The sequence below is a fragment of the Trachypithecus francoisi genome, unplaced genomic scaffold, assembly GCF_009764315.1.
Source record: "Trachypithecus francoisi isolate TF-2019V2 unplaced genomic scaffold, Tfra_2.0 Lachesis_group21, whole genome shotgun sequence".
NCBI lineage: Eukaryota > Metazoa > Chordata > Mammalia > Primates > Cercopithecidae > Trachypithecus > Trachypithecus francoisi.
In genome coordinates, this window is record NW_022681467.1 from 23,977,622 (window position 1) to 23,998,310 (window position 20,689).

General features: G+C 51.6%; 1 protein-coding gene across 1 annotated transcript; it reads left to right on the plus strand.

Annotated features, from left to right (window-relative positions):
• The first annotated feature begins 12,042 nt into the window (after positions 1-12,042).
• CPXM1 (carboxypeptidase X, M14 family member 1) lies at positions 12,043-18,907 on the plus strand. Its single transcript, XM_033185886.1, has 14 exons — positions 12,043-12,317; positions 13,813-13,974; positions 14,163-14,272; positions 14,409-14,548; positions 14,642-14,732; positions 15,358-15,508; positions 15,605-15,693; positions 16,036-16,159; positions 16,243-16,439; positions 16,525-16,704; positions 16,790-17,087; positions 17,270-17,409; positions 18,342-18,444; positions 18,550-18,907. Exons 1-14 carry the CDS (start codon positions 12,146-12,148, stop codon positions 18,789-18,791), a joined length of 2,199 nt encoding a protein of 732 aa, XP_033041777.1. The 5' UTR covers positions 12,043-12,145; the 3' UTR covers positions 18,792-18,907.
• The last annotated feature ends 1,782 nt before the right edge of the window (positions 18,908-20,689 follow it).

Genomic DNA, 20,689 nt, shown 5'->3' on the forward strand with positions numbered 1-20,689 from the left:
CATAAGTTTCCACCAATTCACAGCCCAATAAGTGAAAAAGGACTAGCTAACACCAAAGCATATAATGAAATTCACATTAGCAGGGATAAAAAGACACTCCTAAGAGCTTCCATCATATAAAAAATCACATACATTGGATCTGAAGCAAGAATGGTATCACACTTCTAAACACCAATACTGGTAGCTAGAAGACAATGAATGCCCTCAAAATGATTTCCAATACAGAAATGTATATGTCTAAATGATTATTAATTCGGAAGGTAGAAATAATGACATTTCAATTATACAAGTTCTCAAAAATTTGACCTTGCATATACCCTTTCTTAGAAAGCTACTAGAGGATGTGCTTCAGCAAAACAAGGAATTAAACTAAGAAAGAGAGCAATATGACATTCAATAAATGAGATTAAACACAGAAAAGGGATGATGAAAAAAGCCTGGGATGTCAAATATACCCCCGGGTAAAGAAAGTAACCAACCTAGCCTGAAACCAGAAGATGTGCTCCAGGAGCGAAGTCTCCAGAGGAAAATGAAATCAACTGATTATTAGCTATGTTTGGATATATTGAGTAAATGTTCAGTTATACTGGAAGCTTTGGGATTGAATTAATGATTGGTGCCTAGAAAACTAAGCAAATGATAAAAACAAAGTAATTACTAACTCCAGGTAGCACAAAAAGTTAAACATAATATTTACATAGTCATAACAAAAGCACTGAATATTGATTCCAAATGGTGATTTAGCTTTACGAAGACGGAATGAGGGAGTGTATGTTTGTGTATCTGGATGTGCGTATTGAGGGAAGGGTGGTAGAAAAACTCTTTTTCATAGTAGAAATCCACAGATAACTACATATAGAAAAATCAAGAAATGCACAGTGGCTCACATCTGTAATCCCAGAACTTTGGGAGGCTGAGGCAGACAGATCACTTAAGGCCAGAGATCAAGACCAGCCTGGCCAATGTGGTGAAACTCCATCTCTACTAAAAATACAAAAATTAACTGGGTATGGTGGCAGGCACCTGTAATCCCAGTTACTTGAGTGGCCGAAGCACAAGGGTCACTTGAGCCTGGGAGGCAGAGGTTGTAGTGAGCTGAGATCTTACCACTGCACTCCAGCCTGGACAACAGAACAAGAAATTGTCTTTAAAAAAAAAAAAAGAAGAAGAAGAAAAGAAAAGAAAAAAGAAAAAAAGGAAATAGCAAGAAATCTAAGCATAGAGATAAATATAGGAGAAATAACAAAAAGAACTAAAAGTGCTTGGCTTGGGAAAGGCATAGAGCAGAGTCTTCCATTACAAGCCTAAATGTGATTTACCTTTAAAACTATATTGTAGCCTGGACGTCTATGGAAAACTGTATGAAGATTTCTCAGATAACTAAACATAGATCTACATTCAATTCAGCAGTCTCACTACTGGATATCTACCAAAAAGAAAATAAGTTATTATATCAAAATGACACCTGAATACACAGTTTATTGCAGCACAGTTCACACTTACAAAGACATGGAACCTATCTAAGTGCCCATCAACTGATGAGTGAATAGAGGGAATGTGGTGTGTGTGTGTGTGGAATACTACTCAGCCATAAAAAAGAGTGAAATAATGTCTTTTGGATGGAACTAGAGGTCATTATTCTAAGTGAAGTAACTAAGGAATGGAAAGCCAAATACCACATGTTTTCACTTATAAATGGAAGCTAAGCTGTGGGTTTGCAAAGGCATACAGAATGGTATAATAGACATTGAAGACTCAGAAGGAGGAGGGTAAGTGGGGGTTGACAGATAAAAAACTACACGTTGCATACAGTGTACACTACTCGGGTGATGGGTGCTCTAAAATTTCAGACTTCACCATTGTACAATTCTCCCTTGTAACCAAAAACCGCTTGTACCCCTAAAGCAATTGAAATAAAAATAAAAACTATGTTGTAGCCTGGATGACACAGCGAAATCTTGTCTCTGGAAAAAAAAAAATATGGCTGGGAGCAGTGACTCACACCTGTAATCCCAGCACTTTGGGACGCCCAAGGCGGGCAAATCAGGAAGTCAGGAGATTGAGACCATTCTGGCTAACGCAGTGAAACCTCGTCTCTACTAAAAATTTCATGTGCCTCAGCCACTCAAGTAGCTGATGAAATTTTAACACAGTGAAACCCAGTCTCTACTAAAAAATTAGCCGGGTGTGGTGGCACGCGCCTGTAATCCCAGCTACTTGGGAGGCTGAGGAAGGAGAATCGCTTGAACCCAGGAGGCAGAGGTTGCAGTGAGCCTAGATCACACCACAGCACTCCAGCCTGGCAACACAGTGAGACTTCGTCTCAAAAAAAAAAAAAAGGTGGAAATTAGCTGAGCGTGGTGATACGGCCCAGATACTTGGGAGGCTGAGGTGGGAGGATCGCTTCAACCCAGGAATTCAAGGCTGCAGTGAGCTGTGATCACACCACTGCACTCCAGCTTAGGCTGTGGGAAAGAGAGTTTCTGGGGTGCCAGCTGAGTTAGTCTTGCCTATGTAAGACACCCATGGGAAGTCATGGGCGGCCTCTGAGGAGAAACGTCTCCCTATTGCCTTCATGTCTTTATGCCCTAGAGCGTAACCACTCAGCGGCATTCCACAGGTTGCTCAGGCAGATAACACTCCCTTGAAGCAGTGGAGTATACTCAAACATCTTGGCTCCTCCTGAAACCCACTCCCACCTATTTAAGTCCTGATAAGTTAAAGTGTTGTTTTTTTTTTTTTTTTCTGAGACGGAGTCTTTCTCTGTGGCCCAGGCTGGAGTGCAGTGGCAGGATCTCGGCTCACTGCAAGCTCCGCCTCCCGGGTTCACGCCATTCTCTTGCCTCAGCTTCCCGAGTAGCTGGGACTACAGGCGCCCGCCACCATGCCTGGCTAATTTTTTGTATTTTTAGTAGAGACGGGGTTTCACCGTGTTAGGATGGTCTCGATCTCCTGACTTCGTGATCCGTCCGCCTTGGCCTCCCAAAGTGCTGGGATTACAGGCGTGAGCCACTGCACCCGGCCAGTTAAAGATCTGAAGTAGTTTAGACACTCGCCTTTGCTCAAGGAAATTCATAGAAACCGCCACTGCTATACATCTTATCAAATGACTCTCGAGTTCTCCTTCACTGATTAATCCTTTTCCTCATCGCTTCCTCCTCCTCCCATCTGCCCTAAGAACAAAGAGCTTGTAAACCAATAAATTGGGCGGAGCCTGAGAGTTCTGGGCCCTGAGCAAGCCTCCGATGCTCCGGTCCCTCCGGTCCATGGACCCGCCTTTTAAACGCTTATTCTGCCTCTTTCTAACTCCTTTGTCTCCGCCGGACTCGGGGTAACCGCTAGGTGGTATGGGACTGTTTTCCCCAACATAGGCAATAGAGCAGAACAGTGTCTCTAAAAAAACAAAACCAAAACTATATTTTGTAGCATTTTGATAAAAATGACTTAGTTACAAAGAACAAATCAACAGTCATGCTGTGGAGATCAGGAATATTCCTTCCCAGGATAAATGAAACGTTATGTGGATATACTCTTGTGGCTTAAGATAAAATTACCAGTGACAGCATCAAATACCAGGGATAAAACTCAGAATGTTGTGAATCTCCTGCATTTCATGTGGAGGTGCTCTAAACTACCACGTAGTGCTTCTCAGCCTTTAACACGCATATGTATCTCCTGGGATTGAATCCTCTGGAGGTCTTGTTAAAATGCACATTCTGAGGCCAAGGTGGGAGGATCACAAGGTCAGGAGTTCGAGACCAGCCTGGCCAATATGGTGAAACCCCGTCTCTACTAAAAATACAAAAATTAGTCGGGTGTGGTGGCAGACGCCTACAGTCCTAGCTACTCAGGAGACTGAGGCAGTAGAATTGCTTGAACCCAGGAGGTGGCAGTTGCAGTGAACCAAGATCGGGCCACTGCACTCTAGCCTGGGAGACAGAGCGAGACTCTGTCTCAAAACAAACAAACAAACAAAATGCAGATTCTGATTCAACAGGTCTGGGGCAGAGGTGCTTCTGTTTTGTTTTGTTTTGTTTTGTTTTGTTTTGTTTTGAGACAGAGTCTAGCTCTTTCACCCAGGTTGGAGTGCAGTGGAGCCATCCCAGCTCACTGCAACCTCCACTTCTTGGGTTCAAGCGATTCTCCTGCCTCAGCCTCCCAAGTAGCTGGGATTACAGGCATGCACCACCACGCCCAGCTAAGTTTTGTATTTGTAGCAGAGACAGGGTTTCACCGTGTTGGCCAGGCTGGTCTCGAACTCCTGACCTCAGGTGATCTGCTCAGCCTCGGCCTCCCAAAGTGTTTGGATTACAGGCATGAGCCACCGCACCCGGCCTGTTCTGCATTTCTAACAAGTTCCCAGGGGATGCCACTGCTGCTGGTCTTCTGGTCTTTAACCACACTTTCTGAAGCAAGGCTCTCAAAGACCTTGATGTACGTAGGAGAGAAAGCTGGGGAGGACAGTTATTAGGGGAGAATGGGTGCGTGGGGAGATGCTACCCTGTGCATCCTGGTCCCATGTGAGGCTCCACCAATGCTCACCTACATCACAGGGAGTGAGTTCTCCTTTAGCATCCAGGCACAGGAGATTAGAGGCACAGGCAGGCAGTAGATTCTACTACTTCATTAGTTGTACTGCTGGACACACAGTTTCCTTTCTTTTCCTTGATACTGTTTTATTCCATCTAAGAATGTAGGAGTATTAGGGCTGTGTTATGCTGTTTTCCCCACCTTTAATTCATCTGATTAATCTAGGAGCCCCCTAGGGCCCCATATTATCTCACTTTATCATCACAGCAACCCTGGGAGAAGGATACGGTTCCCATTTTACAGATGAGGAAACTAAGTCTCAGGGAAGTGAAACTACTGCCCAAGGATAGCCAAACAAAATACACGTCAGAAGTGGGACGTGAAATGAAGCCTGTGTGTCACCAGAGTCACCTATCCTCTCCCCCTCCAACCACCTAACCACACCAGGGAGCTGGCAGGAGATTCCTAGTCCACCCCTTATATTAAAATCTCTTTTAGGCAGGTGCCACTATCCAGTCCTTTTCAGTAGCACCTAGTGAGACCACAAAAGATCTACCTGGCTCCTGGTAGATGAGATCTGGCTATACAGGTACCTGGGTTCAAACCTACCCCTCCGTCCCAGGAGCTATCACCTCCAGATCCTGATGCTTGTACCTTTGCAGTCCCAGGTAGCCAGTGGCAAGGGCCAGGGGTGGCAGCAGGGCTGGGAGTGGAGAAGAGTGTGAGAAGGTGCTGCGGGGCTCAGGAGACACAGCAGGGAACCAAGGGGTCCTAAGGGTTGCAATAGGGCAGAGGGGCAGGGAGTGCAGAGTGGTGGGAAGGGGAATGGGGGGTGGGTGCAGGAGACATAAGGGGTGGAACATCCTAGCCACACATGGTGGCTCACGCCTGTAATCCCAGCACTTTGGGAGGCCGAGACGGGCGGATCATGAGGTCAGGAAATCGTGACCATCCTGGCTAACACGGTGAAACTCTGTCTCTACTAAAAATACAAAAAATTAGCCGGGCATGGTGGCGGGTGCCTGCAGTTCCAGCTACTCGGGAGGCTGAGGCAAGAGAATGGAGTGAACCCAGGAGGTGGAACTTGCAGTGAGCTGAGATCCCACCACTGCACCCCAGCCTGGGAGACAGAGAGAGACTCCGTCTCAAAAAAAAAAAAAAAAAAGAAAAAAGGTCTGCATCCTGCAGACCTGGCCCCTAAAAGATTGGTGAGAGGGTGCCACCGCTCCACCCTAGTCACTTTGGGAACTGGTCTTTCAGTTCATGGCCTGCCATGTCCTCTCCTGCAAAACCTGGCACTGTTAGGGAGGTCCTTTCAGCCTTGCTTTGTCCCCTCTAACCTTGAATATGTTATACACACACTTTATGAGAGCTGACTAGGGACCAGGTGGCTGTTCTAGGCTCTGAGGTGCAGCTGTGGACATTTGGGTACAAAGTTCTTCTGGCGGGGTACTTACCTCCTGCTGGGGGCGGGGAAACCTGAACAGCCAACCCATAAGTGTAGCAAGATCATCTCAGTATTGAGTGCCTTTAAGATAATAATTTAAACGGGTGGGAGGATAGAGTGTGTAAAGTGAAAGAGTTTGTTTTAGTCAGGGTAGTCAGGGAAAGCCTTTGGGAGCAGGTGATGTTGAAAGGAAATCTGACTGAGAAGACAAACTTCATGCACAAGTGAAAAGGCCAGGAGGCTAGGTGGGCTGGTGCGTGAGAGGAGCAGCTAGAATGCCAGAGTGACTGGAGGGATGGGAGCCAGGGAATAGGGAGGCAGATGGAATGGGAAAGATGTGGGCAGGAAGAACTTGGTCATGAAGACCTTGCAGGTGAACCCATTGGGGACTTAAGCCTGGAGGAACTTGACACAATTTGCCTACTGTGTGGGGAAGGGCTTGGAGGGGGTGGGGGCTTCAGGAGGCTGAGATGTTCTGTTTCTTGTGCCCCCTCCTTCTTTCCTGAGAAACATGGATGGGTGTGGGGACCAGAGACCTGGAGGTGGCCAGATTGGTCTTTGGCGGAAGGCTTAGCAGCCCACGGGACCTGTTCTGACTGCGGCCTCCCACCTTCGGGAAGCATCCGCACTGCCTATCTGCCCCAGGGAGTCCCAGCTGTGCAGCGCTTCCCTGGAATGTCTCTCTGTCCTCCCATCCAGTGCCTGAGATGCGGCAGCGCTGTCGAGGCAGGGCGCCCCGAAGCGGGACCCGGTTGTTCGTGGGCCCTGTGGGGTCACTCCCTTTCGGGAGTCCTCTAGCTCTTCACCCTGTGTGAGTGGGGCAGCCCAGATGCCTTGAGGAGCTCTAGGACCGGTGCCTATGAGGTAGTCCCTGCCGGTGGTGGGCCCCAGTCCCAGACTGCGGTGCGCTATTTCTTTCTGGGGTTCGTGTGAGCGTGGGCCGCCAGAATGGTGCCGACAAGCTGATTTTGGGTGATTCTTACCATGTATACAGATAGTGGCCCCGCAAAAACATTTGGGCAGGGCCCCGCTTACGCCAGATGATTGCCGGCCACTTCTGGGCATCGCTTCTCACTTCTCGTGGGGATGGGAGCATCTCCCTGGAGGGCCCTTTGCAAAGGCCAAGCGCTGGCCAAAGGCACACCACTGGACGCATTTCCTTCCTTCTGGGGAGATGACCAGGAATGGAGGATCCAAAGGGGGTCTTGGAGGGAGGACGGAAAGGGCATCTCCGGATCTGGGCAGCCCCAGGGCTGCCGGCTCCCCGAGGAGAATGCGGGTTGGGGGCGAGGAGCTGGAGGGGAGGTCAGGGCGCGCATGAAGCCTTGGCTTCTCCACCCCAGCCCCAGCCCGCGGGCTATCGCTCCCGCTTCTCTCTCCGGGTTATGTAACCCCGGGACGGGACGTGGCAGCCGGGTGAGTGAGCGAAGGAGTAGGGGAGGGAAAGGAAAGGAGAGGAGGGGCGGGGCCGGGGTTGGTGATGGTGGTGGGAAGCGCCCTCACGCCGCCTCTTTTTGGGCCCCTTGGGTTGTCTTTCAGGAGGATTCCGGGACCAGCCCTCTCCCCAGGTGCCGGGTCGCTCCCCAGCCCCGCCTGCCGCCTCATTTTCCCTTCACTCTCTTCCCTCTTCTGTCCCACCCGCCCTGCCAGGGGGCCTCTGGCTCTGAATAGCTTTTCCTCTCGGGTTGTAGTTTCCTTCCCAAAGTTCTCAGCTTTGCTACCTCGCCCAAGTCAATAGCCTCTCTGAGCCTCAGTTTACCAGTTTGTAAAATGAAGTTTGATTGAGAGGCCACGTGTAAAACTCCTGAGGTAGCCCATGGTACAAAGTAGATGCCTGCTGCAGGCTGAGGGCCTCAAGGGGCTAAGTGAAATGGTGTGTGCCAGGCGGGGTGTCAGAGCCCCCGCAGCTGCAGCTAGGAGTGGTTGGCTCCCGGGTGGTAAAAGAATTTACCAATAGCAATATAGGTTTGAAAAGTTTTATTAGATGGAAAGAACTCCACAGCAGAGCACAGCAGGGCGCTTCAGCAAGAGAGGCCTGAATTCACTTGCAGGGAACTGAAGGGTAATTTTGACCACATTAGTTATGTAAGTCATAGTAAATGATATTCTGAGTTCCTCAGATAAGGGGCTTTGCCTCCTAATGGTCTGCTTGATGACCACCAGGTGATCCTAGCTCTCCTCATTTTCCCCCGATAAATATTTTGGGCAAATCTTTGACCCTTTGTATTTCTCCATGCTCATGTCTACTTGTCTGTTAGGATCCCAAGAAAGGGAAAATGGCACAGTGAAGAGGGGTGTCCAGTCTGTCTGGCTACTTCCTGCTGAAAAGGGGCGTTGAAAGGATTAGTTGCATTTTTCCCTTTCCTGCTTTCTGTCATGAAGGGAATGCAGGGTCATGAAAAACTTGTTCGTGGAGGGAAGGCCAGATTCCAGCAAGAAGACCCATGAAAATGGAAGTTGCTGTTGCAGGCTGGTATTGGGATTGCATAGTCATCTGTAGGTGGAATCATTATAAACTGGAAGATATAAGCATTAAAAGGCAGGAATTACAGGCATGCACCTCTGTGCCCACAAATTTTTGTGTTTTTAGCAGAGACCGGGTCTCACCATGTTGGCCAGGCTGGTCTCCAACTCCTGACCTCAGGTGATCAGCCTGCCTCACCTTGGTCTCCCAAAGTACTAGGATTACAGGTGTGAGCCACCACGTCTGGCCCCAGGGTTTCAATTTGTGTATTTATGCATGGCCTCCACCAGTCTAGCTTGGAAAAGGGCAGGGCTTTCAGGTAGTTCCATACATACAAAATTATTATTTCTTTTTATTTTATTTTATTTGAGACAGAATTTCGCTCTTGTTGCCCAGGCTGGAGTGCAGTGACGCAATCTCAACTCACCGCAACTTCCACCTCCCATGTTCAAATGATTCTCCTGCCTCGGCCTCCAGAGTAACTGGGATTACAAGCATGCACCATCACGCCTGGCTAATTTTGTATTTTTAGTAGAGGTAGGGTTTCTTCATATTGGCTAGGCTGGTCTCAAACTTCTGACCTGAGGTGACCCACCCACCTCAGCCTCCCAAAGTGCTGGGATTACAGGTGTGAGCCACCATGCCCAGCTATTGTTTCTTATAATTTAGAAAACTTAACAGGTTTTATTACATTTTTTTTTCATTCCTTTCAACGGAGAAGTTACCATAGGATCCTGTCTGCCCCACCTCTATTTGGGCTAGCATTGGCGGCCTGATATTGCCAATAGGTTCTGTGTTGGGGATAGCTTCTTCCCAGCTCTATTAGGACTGGGAGCATGAGTTTCATCTGCCCATGCTAAAGACCACATGTGAAATTTTTTTTTTTTTTTTTTTGTGGGGGGGAACATCAGGTAGTTAATACCACAAATATATCTTGCCAGGTTAAATCAAAGGTGACAGTTAAAGTCCGAAATTCTTGAATGAACTTAGAGGGATCCTGACTAAATGAACCAACTTGGATTGAATTTGCAAAAGATCAGACATGATCAGAAAAGGGACACGAACTCGGCTTGTTCCCAAATCTTCATTAGCCATCTCAGCGAGAGGCAAACTATTTTGGGGATTTCTCTGAGGACTCTGTGCTGGTAGCATGTGTGACTCCCCTGAGAGTATGTGAAGGGGAGAAAGTATTTGGGTATGTGGGTGGGAGATTAACTAGGGAATGGAGCAGATGGAGAGGGTGTAGGTGAAGAGTGAGCAGGTTGAGGAGGGTATAATAGGCAAAAGGAAGGATCATCTAAGACATCAGAATCGGGGAGGGAGGAAGTTCCTTGGAAGCATACATGACAATTTTTATGTAATTTTGGGTTTGGGTTTGGGGATAAAGCAAAAAAGACCTGAACATATGGGACTTCTGAATCTTTTCCAAGGTTCTGGCAAAAAATCAGTTAAGTTGTAAAATAACATTGCAATCCAAAGTTTCATTAATTGGCCAAATTGATTGATTAGGGAGCTTGTATTGAACCCAAGCAATATTACAAACAAAGTATTTGCTTTTTAAAATCTTATTTATTTTTTATTTTTATTTTTTGAGACAGAATCTTGCTTTGTTGCCCAGACTGGAGTGCAGTGGCGCCATCTTGGCTCACTGCAACCTCCACCTCCTGGTTCAAGTGATTCTCCTGATTCAGCCTCCGGAGTAGCTGGAATTACAGGCACTCATCACCACACCCAGCTAACTTTTGTATTTTTTTTTTTAGACGTTGTTTCGCTTTTTCGCCCAAACTGGAGTAAAGTGGCACCATCTTGGCCCACTGCAACCTCCGTCCCCAGATTCAAGCGATTCTCCTGCCTCAGCCTCCCATGTAACTGAGATTATAAGTGCCCGCCACCACGGCCGGCTAATTTTTTTTCTTTTTTTTGTATTTTTAGTAGAGACAGGGTTTTGCCATGTTGGCCAGGCTGATCTCAAACTCCTGACCTCAGGTGATCCACTTGCCTTGGCCTCCCAATTTGCTAGGATTACAGGTGTGAGTCACTGTGCCCAGCCAATTTTTGTATTTTTAGTAGAGTCGGGGTTTTGCCATGTTGGTCAGGCTGGTCTTGAACTCCAGACCTCAGGTGATCTGCCTGCCTTGGCCTCCCAAAGTGCTGGGGTTACAGGCATAAGCCATTGTGCTCAGCCTTATATGCTTATTTTTAAGAGTTTGTGGGTCAAAATGAGACCAATGGGACTATTTTTTTTTTTTTTTTAGACGGAGTCTCGCTCTGTCACCCAGGCTGGAGTGCAGTGGCCGGATCTCAGCTCACTGCAAGCTCCGCCTCCCGGGTTTAGGCCATTCTCCTGCCTCAGTCTCCCGAGTAGCTGGGACTACAGGCGCCTGCCACCTCGCCTGGCTAGTTTTTTGTATTTTTAGTAGAGACGGGGTTTCACCGTGTTAGCCAGGATGGTCTCGATCTCCAATGGCACTATTTTTAAGGAGGCGATCCAAGGACGAGTTGGATGGAACTGAATTAATTGAACCTATGTTGGGTTTAGACAAGGAACTACAAGATCCCTGAGGCATCCCTGTGTAGAATTGAGATCAACCGCTTCCAGGACAAGGCTTATGGAGTGTTAAAATGAAGGGCAATAGCTCTTTTGTCTTGGCCTTGGGGTAACACTGGGGGATGGCCCTTGGCCAGAAACTGTCAATCGCCAAGCTGAGAACTCAAGCTGATTCACTGGCAGTCCGAAAACAGAAAAGAGCCCTAGCCAGTCCCTCACCCTTAAGGGCAAGGACAGCGAGATATCCCTTCTCTAGGGCTTCAGGATCCCACCAAAGAGCTGCGTCCACAGGGACGGTCAGTTCCCCAAAGAGTAAAGAATCAGACCGTGGAAGGAAGCAGAGAGAAAAAGGAGGAGGGAAATCCCAGTGAAGTCCCCGTGTGGGCCACTAAGATGCCAGGCGAGGTGTCAGAGCTCCGGAACCGGGGAGTGATTGGCTCCCGGGTGGTAAAATAACTTATCAACAACAGTATAGGTCTGAAAAGGAAAGTTTTATTAAATGGAAAGGACGCTGCAGCAGAGTGCAGTGGGCGCTTCAGCAAGAGAGGACTGAGCTCCCTGTGGGGAACTGTAGGGTAATTTGGACCACATTAGTCACCTAGGTCATGGTAAATGGTTACATTTGTCGATATTTTGGTGCCTTGATGTCAGCAAACGTTGCACAATGGGTCTTAACGTGCATGCATTACGGAAATGTACAGAAATTCTAGTTACTTATAAATTCTTGGGAAGGAAGCTTGGTACCAGATGTGGCTTTAGACAATAGGGAAGTGTCATGCTGAATTCCTCAGATAAGGGGCTTTGCCTCCTATTAGTCGGCTTGATGGCCACCAGGTGATGTTTGGTTTCTTCAGTGTGGCTTTGTAGACTGTAAAGGCGCAGCGCGCCAGTGAGGCTGGTTAGCCCCAGACGGCCGAAAGGAAGGGCAGAGTCGGCGGTCCCGAGACCTGGGGCGGCCCCTCGGAGGTCAGCCTCGCTCGCTCCTCCCGTCCCTCTCCTCCTCTCGGAGGTCCGAGGCGGGCAGCGGGCTGTGGGCGGGCAGGAGGCTGCGGAGGGGCGGGGGGCAGGAAGGGGCGGGGGGCTCGGAGCACTCGGCAGGAAGAGACCGACCCACCACCCGCCGCGGCCCGCGCGCCCCTTCCACTGAATCCCAGCCATGTGGGGGCTCCTGCTCACCCTGGCCGCCTTCGCGCCGGCCGTCGGCCCGGCTCTGGGGGCGCCCAGGAACTCGGTGCTGGACCTCGCGCAGCCCGCGACCACCAAAGTCCCAGGCTCGATCCCGGCCCCGAACAGCAGCCTGGCACAGCTGCCCGCGGAGACGGCTAACGGTGAGTTCCCCGACCGCGGGTCCGCTCCCCCGCAGCCGACTGCCCGGTCCCCCTGCCCCGTGGAGCGACCCTTCCCTAACACACGCGGGCACACGCACACTCACACCCCCACACACGTACACTCACACTCATCCCACACGCATACTCGCACCCACACGCGCACTCACACTCACATGCACATTCACACACGCACACACGAACGCGCGCGCGCGCACACACACACTCACACTAAGAGTGCACACACACACTCACACTCACAGTGCACACACACATACACACACTCACACTCCCTCAACTCTCTGCTGGGAGCAATGGCTGCTGACTCGGCAGCCCCGTTCCCTGCCAGACCTAGTCAGCAGTACCAGGACAGGCGCCAGTGGGATGCTGCCTCTTCCAAGCCCCAAACCTTCCCTTTTCACCAAAGACGAAACAGGCCAGAACCGGCAGGAGGGGAGACAGAGGGGTGAAAGCTCTCAAGGTGCAGAGCAAGATTGTGTAGGAGAGAGTTTGAAGGCGAGGGCTGGAGAGAAAGAACAAAAGGAAAGAAGGGAGAGCCCCTCGCTGAGGCTGCTGGGAGGATGGGGCAGAGCGGGAGAGGAAGGCAGCCTGACTTCCCAGCTTTCCAGATGTGGAATAGGAGTGGAGAAGCGCAAGCGGATGGCACTCAGGGGCTTCTAGAGGAGGCAAGTGGAAGTGGGCCTTGAAGGGTGATGTCAGGAGAGTCTGGAGAGTGAGAGAGAGAGAGAGAGACCGAGAAGGAAGCGGCGGGCCAAGGCACAGGGGCACCAGATGCAGAAATGGGCAGCCTGTTCTGGAGGCAGCTGTGGAGCTTCGATGGGTACCCCCAACGCCTGCCCTGTGCAGAGCCTTGTGCTGAAGGGCAGGCGGGCAGGCCGGCAGGTGGGCAGGCAGGCAGGTGGGCAGGCGGGCAGGCCCAGCCCTGAAAACCTCAGCACCCAGGCAGACATGGATTCCAGGACAGGCCATCTGAACCCAGAGGGCAGACACAACAGTGGAAGTGGCACAGGGGTTTTGGGGCATGATGCTGAGTCTGGAGCTGAGAAAGCCTCCTTGGAAAGGCATCTGGGCTGAGATGCAAACGAAGAATGGGAATTAGGTGAAAAAAATCAGAGGCGAGGGGTAGCATTACAGGGGAGGGGATAGCTAGTGCAGAGACCTGGAGGTAAAGTGCCAGACTCAGCTCTTTGGAGCAACCAAACAGTTTCTAGAGGCTGAGTGCAGCTGTCCATTGGATTAGAGGTTCAGAGAGGCTGGCCAAGCATGTAGTCACATCAGGGAGGAGAAGGAGGAGCCAAGGAAGTGACTGGAGAGGCAGGTTGGGGTCAGATTGCAGGCCTTTGATGTCATGTGAAGGCTGTTAGATCCTGGCAGTGTGGCATGCTGTGGGCTCGCATGTCTTCTTGGGCTGGCAGATCTTTCCATCTGGGGTTTCACCAGTCTTCCTTTCCCCATGCTGTGCGTCTCGGACCCCAAGGGACCTCAGAACAGCATGTCCGGATTCGAATAATCAAGAAGAAAAAGATCATTATGAAGAAGCGGAAGAAGCTAACTCGCCCCACCCCCCTGGTGACTGCCAGGCCCCTTGTGACCCCCACTCCAGCAGGGGCCCTCAACCCCGCTGAGAAACAAGAAACAGGTACTTCCTCTCCAGGGGCCCAGCCCAGACTTGCAGCCCCTAGGGCACTTTACCAACACAGCTCTTGGTCTCATGGGCACTGGCATGCCCCTTGCTTGCCTAGCACAGGAGCAAGCTTAGGCTCAGCTTCCCACCTGCCCTGGCTACCCTCCCTCTGGTCCTGTCTCACTGCTCTATCCCTGCCCCAGGCTGTCCTCCTTTGGGTCTGGAGTCCCTGCGAGTTTCAGATAGCCGGCTTGAGGCATCCAGCAGCCAATCCTTTGGTCTTGGACCACACCGAGGACGGCTCAACATTCAGGTCAGTAATCCTGACTCAGAGCCATGGTCTCAGGGTAGGGAAGGCAGCCCCTGGGAGCGTCTCTCCTGCCTCCTGTCTGTCCTGGCCTGCCCCACTCTGTCCACCTGAGCCTGACCACCATGTCCTGTGTCTGCAGTCAGGCCTGGAGGATGGTGATCTATATGATGGAGCCTGGTGTGCTGAGGAGCAGGACGCTGATCCGTGGTTTCAGGTGGACGCTGGGCACCCCACCCGCTTCTCGGGTGTTATCACACAGGGCAGGAACTCTGTCTGGAGGTGAGGCAGACTAACCCTAGGTCAGGAGGTCACAGAAGGACTCGGGTGGGAGTCCTGGAGGCACTGATGATCTCTCTCCACCTCTCCTGCCAGGTATGACTGGGTCACATCATACAAGGTCCAGTTTAGCAACGACAGTCGGACCTGGTGGGGAAGTAGGAACCACAGCAGTGGGATGGATGCGGTGAGTGGCCCCACTGTGACTGGGCCCTCCATACTGGGAGTTGGGCACCCAGTCCAGGCTAGGCTGAGGCTCCTCTGAGGACAAGGAATAGATGCCTGCTTGGGCTTCCAGGGGGGTGGGGCTTGTTGTCAGGAGGGTGGCACACAGCAGGCACCATTGGGAGCCAGCTGCTTTAGGACATGCCCACATCCTCCCAGATAATGCCACCACAGGGTGGATGCTACTTCATGGTACAGCCTCCTCCTGGCATGCCCCTTCTGGCGCAGGGCCACTCGTCCACATCACTTCTTGCCTCCTTGTGGTTCTGACTTCCGTGTCTCATGGAACCTCTTTTTACCCCAGGCTACAATGTGGAGTCCTGGCCAGCTCTAGGATTGGTTTCCCCTGAGTCACGTGGCCAAACTGGTCTAATGAACTGTGTCCAACCCAGAGAGCAGGGCTGCCTAGGGCTGCCCATTGGCAGGGGCTGTGGGCCAGGGTCTGTGTTTGATCCACAGTACAAGTCTCTAGCTGAGCCCACTAAGGTGGGGAGACAGTGAGCTTGAAGGCCTGAGCTCCTTCCCTGGGTCCTGGGTCAGGCTTCTGGGGTTTGAGCAGCCACAACAGAGAACTTGGCTGCCCCCAGGTATTTCCTGCCAATTCAGACCCAGAAACTCCAGTGCTGAACCTCCTGCCGGAGCCCCAGGTGGCCCGCTTCATTCGCCTGCTGCCCCAGACCTGGCTCCAGGGAGGCACACCTTGCCTCCGGGCAGAGATCCTGGCCTGCCCAGTCTCAGGTAGGCAGTCAGGCCAGGGCTGGTTGGGCAGGGCCTGGATGCAGGGTGCATCTTCACTGTGGACACACCCTTTACCATAAACTCAACCTCCACCAGACCCCAATGACCTATTCCTTGAGGCCCCTGCACCGGGATCCTCTGACCCTCTAGACTTTCGGCATCACAATTACAAGGCCATGAGGAAGGTCAGATATAACCCCTATGACCTGGGAAGGAGGACCCACCCATCTCATGTCCCCTTCCCACCAGGGCGTAACCTGCTGTCACTGTGCTTGTTTGCCCCCGCCACCTCCTGATGTCTCAACCTTCTCTCCTGTGGACCCCTAAGCTCTGTCCCACTTTCCCTTATTTTGGTGCCTCCCCTGTCCTGCCCCTTCCTCCTGGCTCTGCTGCCGCTCCCCTACTGTGCCATGATGGGATACCCCCTCTGTGCCATCGCTGACTTTTTAAGTCTTTCCATGGCACACGTGATCTGCCCCGGGCGTACCCCTCCCATGCCTCATGCCATGCTACACTGTGCCCGCCAGCTGATGAAGCAGGTCCACGAGCAATGCCCCAACATCACCCGCGTCTACAGCATCGGGAAGAGCTGCCAGGGCCTGAAGCTGTATGTGATGGAAATGTCGGACCAGCCTGGGGAGCATGAGCTGGGTACTGGCAAGGGGAGTGGGGAGAGGTAGGCACAGGGCAGGGTCCCGGGCATGAGCCCACTGCAAGCCCCCATGTGTCCCCAGGGGAGCCTGAGGTACGCTACGTGGCCGGCATGCATGGGAATGAGGCCCTGGGGCGGGAGCTGCTTCTGCTCCTGATGCAGTTCCTGTGCCACGAGTTCCTGCGAGGGAACCCACGGGTGACCCGGCTGCTCACCGAGATGCGCATTCACCTGATGCCCTCCATGAACCCTGATGGCTATGAGATCGCCTACCACCGGGTAGGCCACCCAGCATGAGGGTCACTCTGTCCTTCTGCCCTGGTGCCTGGACCTGCTCGGCTTGAACAAGCCCCTTCCCTGGCAGGGCTCAGAGCTGGTGGGCTGGGCCGAGGGCCGCTGGAACAACCAGAGCATCGACCTTAACCATAATTTTGCTGACCTCAACACACCACTGTGGGAAGCACAGGATGATGGGAAGGTGCCCCACATCGTCCCAAACCATCACCTGCCATTGCCTACTTACTACACCCTGCCCAATGCCACCGTGAGTATTCTGAAGGCAGCAGTGGAGGGCTGTGGGGGGCGGGCCTTGTCCCTGTCTCCTGCCCCTCCTGACCTGCCCCATCCAGGTGGCTCCTGAAACACGGGCAGTAATCAAGTGGATGAAGCGGATCCCCTTTGTGCTAAGTGCCAACCTCCACGGCGGGGAGCTCGTGGTGTCCTACCCATTCGACATGACTCGCACCCCGTGGGCTGCCCGCGAACTCACACCCACACCAGATGATGCTGTGTTTCGCTGGCTCAGCACTGTCTATGCTGGCAGTAATCTGGCCATGCAGGACACCAGCCGCCGACCCTGCCACAGCCAGGACTTCTCCGTGCACGGCAACATCATCAACGGGGCTGACTGGCACACAGTCCCCGGGAGTATGTGCCTGAGGGTGGAGTTAGCCCTGGCCCCGTAGCCCCTGCCCTGATAAGACAGCCTGCAGTTGCGTACAGTGCTGGCATCAGTTCCCACCCTGAAGTGTCCCTCAGAGAAGGGAGGGTAGCGGGAAGATGGGACTGCATCCTGCCTGCGTAGGCACCAGTGTCTGTGGTACCCTTAGGCATGAATGACTTCAGCTACCTACACACCAACTGCTTTGAGGTCACTGTGGAGCTGTCCTGTGACAAGTTCCCTCATGAGAATGAACTGCCCCAGGAGTGGGAGAACAACAAAGACGCCCTCCTCACCTACCTGGAGCAGGTCGGATCTGCATCCCAGTCCCCAGCCTGCCTGAATCACTTCTGCTGTCCATGTAGCCTACAGCTCCTACCAGGGGTTCTTTTTTTTTTTTTTTTTTTTTTGAGATGGAGTCTTGCTCTGTCGCCCAGGCTGGAGTGCAGTGGCGCGATCTCGGCTCACTGCAAGCTCCGCCTCCTGGGTTCACGCCATTCTCCTGCCTCGGCCTCCTGAGTAGCTGGGACTACAGGCGCCCGTCACCGCACCCGGCTAATTTTTTGTATTTTTAGTAGAGACAGGGTTTCACTGTGGTCTCGATCTCCTGACCTTGTGATCCGCCCGCCTCGGCCTCCCAAAGTGCTGGGATTACAGGCGTGAGCCACCGCGCCCGGCCCAGGGGTTCTTCTAAGGTCCAGCTGAGCATTCACACTCATAAGATGCCATGGGCCATGCTTGCTATCAGATTGTCTCGGAAGCACACGGGACAGGAAGTGCAGCTGGCTGGCAGCGTGGCACCGTGTTAGAGCCGGTGGGAGGAGCCTCCATTGCAGTCTAGGTGGTGGTCCATGGCGCTGCCCCAGAGCTGTCCTCAGAAGAGACTCATGTGAGGCAGGTGCAGGAGCTGTCCTGGCATAGAAGCTTCATGTTCCATGGAGCTCATAACCCTTGTAATGGCTCCATAAGCAGAGCTTCCAAAGCTTCTACCAAAGACAAGCCTAATAACCTGGGAAAGCCCAAGGATAGATAAGCCTTCCTACAAGGTATTTATCGTTTTCTTAGTCCAGATGTGATTTATCAATCAAGATTTCTTTTTTTTTCCCAGAAGTAGTGTCACCTAGGCACATAGTAGACCTACCACTTTGATCAGGTTTGCAGGGCAACAGAGCCAGCAAGTTAACTAAATGTCACGTTCTCCTGCAGAAGGAGAAGGGCTCTGATAACCTGTTCCCACACAGGTGCGCATGGGCATTGCAGGAGTGGTGCGGGACAAGGACACGGAGCTTGGGATTGCTGATGCTGTCATTGCCGTGGATGGGATTAACCATGATGTGACCACGGGTGTGTTTAACTGGGAGGGCAAGGGAAGGGGCTGGAGGGCTGGAGGCCCAGGAAGCAGCAGAGGATCATTGATTGGGTCCTGATCATGTCCTTCACTCTCCTCAGCGTGGGGCGGGGATTATTGGCGTCTGCTGACCCCAGGGGACTACATGGTGACTGCCAGTGCCGAGGGCTACCATTCAGTGACACGGAACTGTCGGGTCACCTTTGAAGAGGGCCCCTTCCCCTGCAATTTCGTGCTCACCAAGACTCCCAAACAGAGACTGCGCGAGCTGCTGGCAGCTGGGGCCAAGGTGCCCCCGGACCTTCGCAGGCGCCTGGAGCGGCTAAGGGGACTGAAGGATTGATACCTGCGGTTTAAGAGCCCTAGGGCAGGCTGGACCTGTCAAGATGGGAAGGGGAAGAGTAGAGAGGGAGGGACAAAGTGAGGAAAAGGTGCTCATTAAAGCTACCGGGCACCTTAGCTCATCTTCGTGTTGTCTCTATGCCCCAGGTCCTCCCCCTGGGATGGGCCTCAGTTCCTATTCTGCACACTTGCACACTCTCATCCGTTGGCTTCTGAAAACATTGTGTGAAAAGAGGATCCCACCTGGGCTCTTCTTGAACCAAGGGCCTGGCAGAGCAACTCATTTCTGCTGATCAGCTTCTGCTACAGGTATCATTATGGTGCTGCCAGGCATTCTGTAAGCACCTGCTCATTGCCAGGTGTGCAAGGAATCAGGATCAGCAGTGCCTGCACTCAAACTCCTAGGGCTCCTAGTCAAGGGAAAGGACAGTTCAGTATATTATGAGGCATGCTAGGGTGGAGGCTAGGTGCCGTGGGAGCGCAGGGGAGCTGCACACGTGAAATACAGCACTGCAGATCAACAGGACTCGGCAGTCAAGGATGCAGTAGAGGTAGTAGCTCTAGAATTCAGGCGGGAGTTGGGCAGGGTGTGGAGTATGGATAGGGATGGCTCCAAGGAGGAGGGTCGGCCAAAGGTGAGTCAGCTGAGAACACTTGAATTTGCTTCAGCTATTCTCAGACTATTCATAGCTGATAGGCTTTGATGAGTTTCTATCAGACTGAAGGGGAAATTGTGTATCAGTCTGTCTTGCCAGGTAAACGACCCATTCTAGGCATTTAATGTGGAGGGAAATTTAATGCTGGAAACTGAATAGGAAGGTGTTGGAAGAGCTGAATGAGGCCAGGTGTGGTGGCTTACGCCTATAATCCCAGCACTTTGGGAGACTGAGGTGGGAGGATTGCTTGAGCCCAGGAGTTTGAGACCAGCCTGGATAACATAGCAAGACCCCATCTCTACAAAAATAAAAAACAAGAAACATAGTCAGGTGTAGTGGCGCATGGCTGAGGGAGGCTGAGGTGGGAGAATCACTGGAGCCCGGGAGGTGGAGGCTGCAGAGGCAGCAGTGAGCCATGATGGTGCCACTGTACTCCAACCTGGGTGGCAATAACAAAATGAACAAAAAAGAGCTGGCTGAAAAAAAGGAAGGGAATTTTACCCAGAAATCAGGATAGCACCCTTGGTCTGGTGTTTATAACCTGTATTTGCTGATGGTGCTGGAGCTTGTAATCACTTGTGACTACTTGCAACCACAAGCAATCACCTGCCATGGCTAGAGCCAGAAACAGGATAATTTCTCATTTCCTCCCACTTTCTAGTCCCTGACCTATGAAGTCCCCTGACAAAATCTAACAGTAACTCAGCTGGTAAGGAAGCCTACAAAATGTAGTCTCCCAACCCCTTTGTCATTCAGAGTAGAGCTTCCAGGGACAGGAATGGGGCAAATACTAATAGGCAAAATCTGGCATAAAGACATCATGCAGCCTTCTGCCATGTAAGTTCTGCCTACTACTTGGCTCTCGCACTGCTTCTTGAGATGTCTCTGTCTCTCCCACACATAGTGAGTATCCATTAATCACCATGAAGGATCTAGTGCCAAATTTCCCTGCACCTTTTTTCCTTACCTCCACTTATATAGTGTCCTTTTTCAAAAACAGATTTTTAATTCATTGAAGTTTATCATATATCATGAAAAATGCATATAAGTTCACAGCCAAATAAATGTACACAGACAGAGCACACTCAGGCACCCATAACCCAGGTTTAAAAATCCCCAATACTACCAGTACTCCAAAATTCTCCCCATGTGTACCCTTCCAGTCAATACCCCCATCTGTCAAGGGTAACCACTATCGTCACATCTAACATCATAGTTTAACTTTGCCTGCTTTTTTGTCTAG

Coding starts and splice junctions, on each gene's coding strand:
- CPXM1 (XM_033185886.1), top strand. CDS start 12,146: ATGTGGGGGCTCCTGCTCACCCTGGCCGCCTTCGCGCCGGCCGTCGGC. Junction 15,509..15,604: donor CCTGGCCTGCCCAGTCTCAG/GTAGGCAGTCAG, acceptor AACCTCCACCAG/ACCCCAATGACCTATTCCTT. Junction 16,705..16,789: donor ACACCCTGCCCAATGCCACC/GTGAGTATTCTG, acceptor TGCCCCATCCAG/GTGGCTCCTGAAACACGGGC.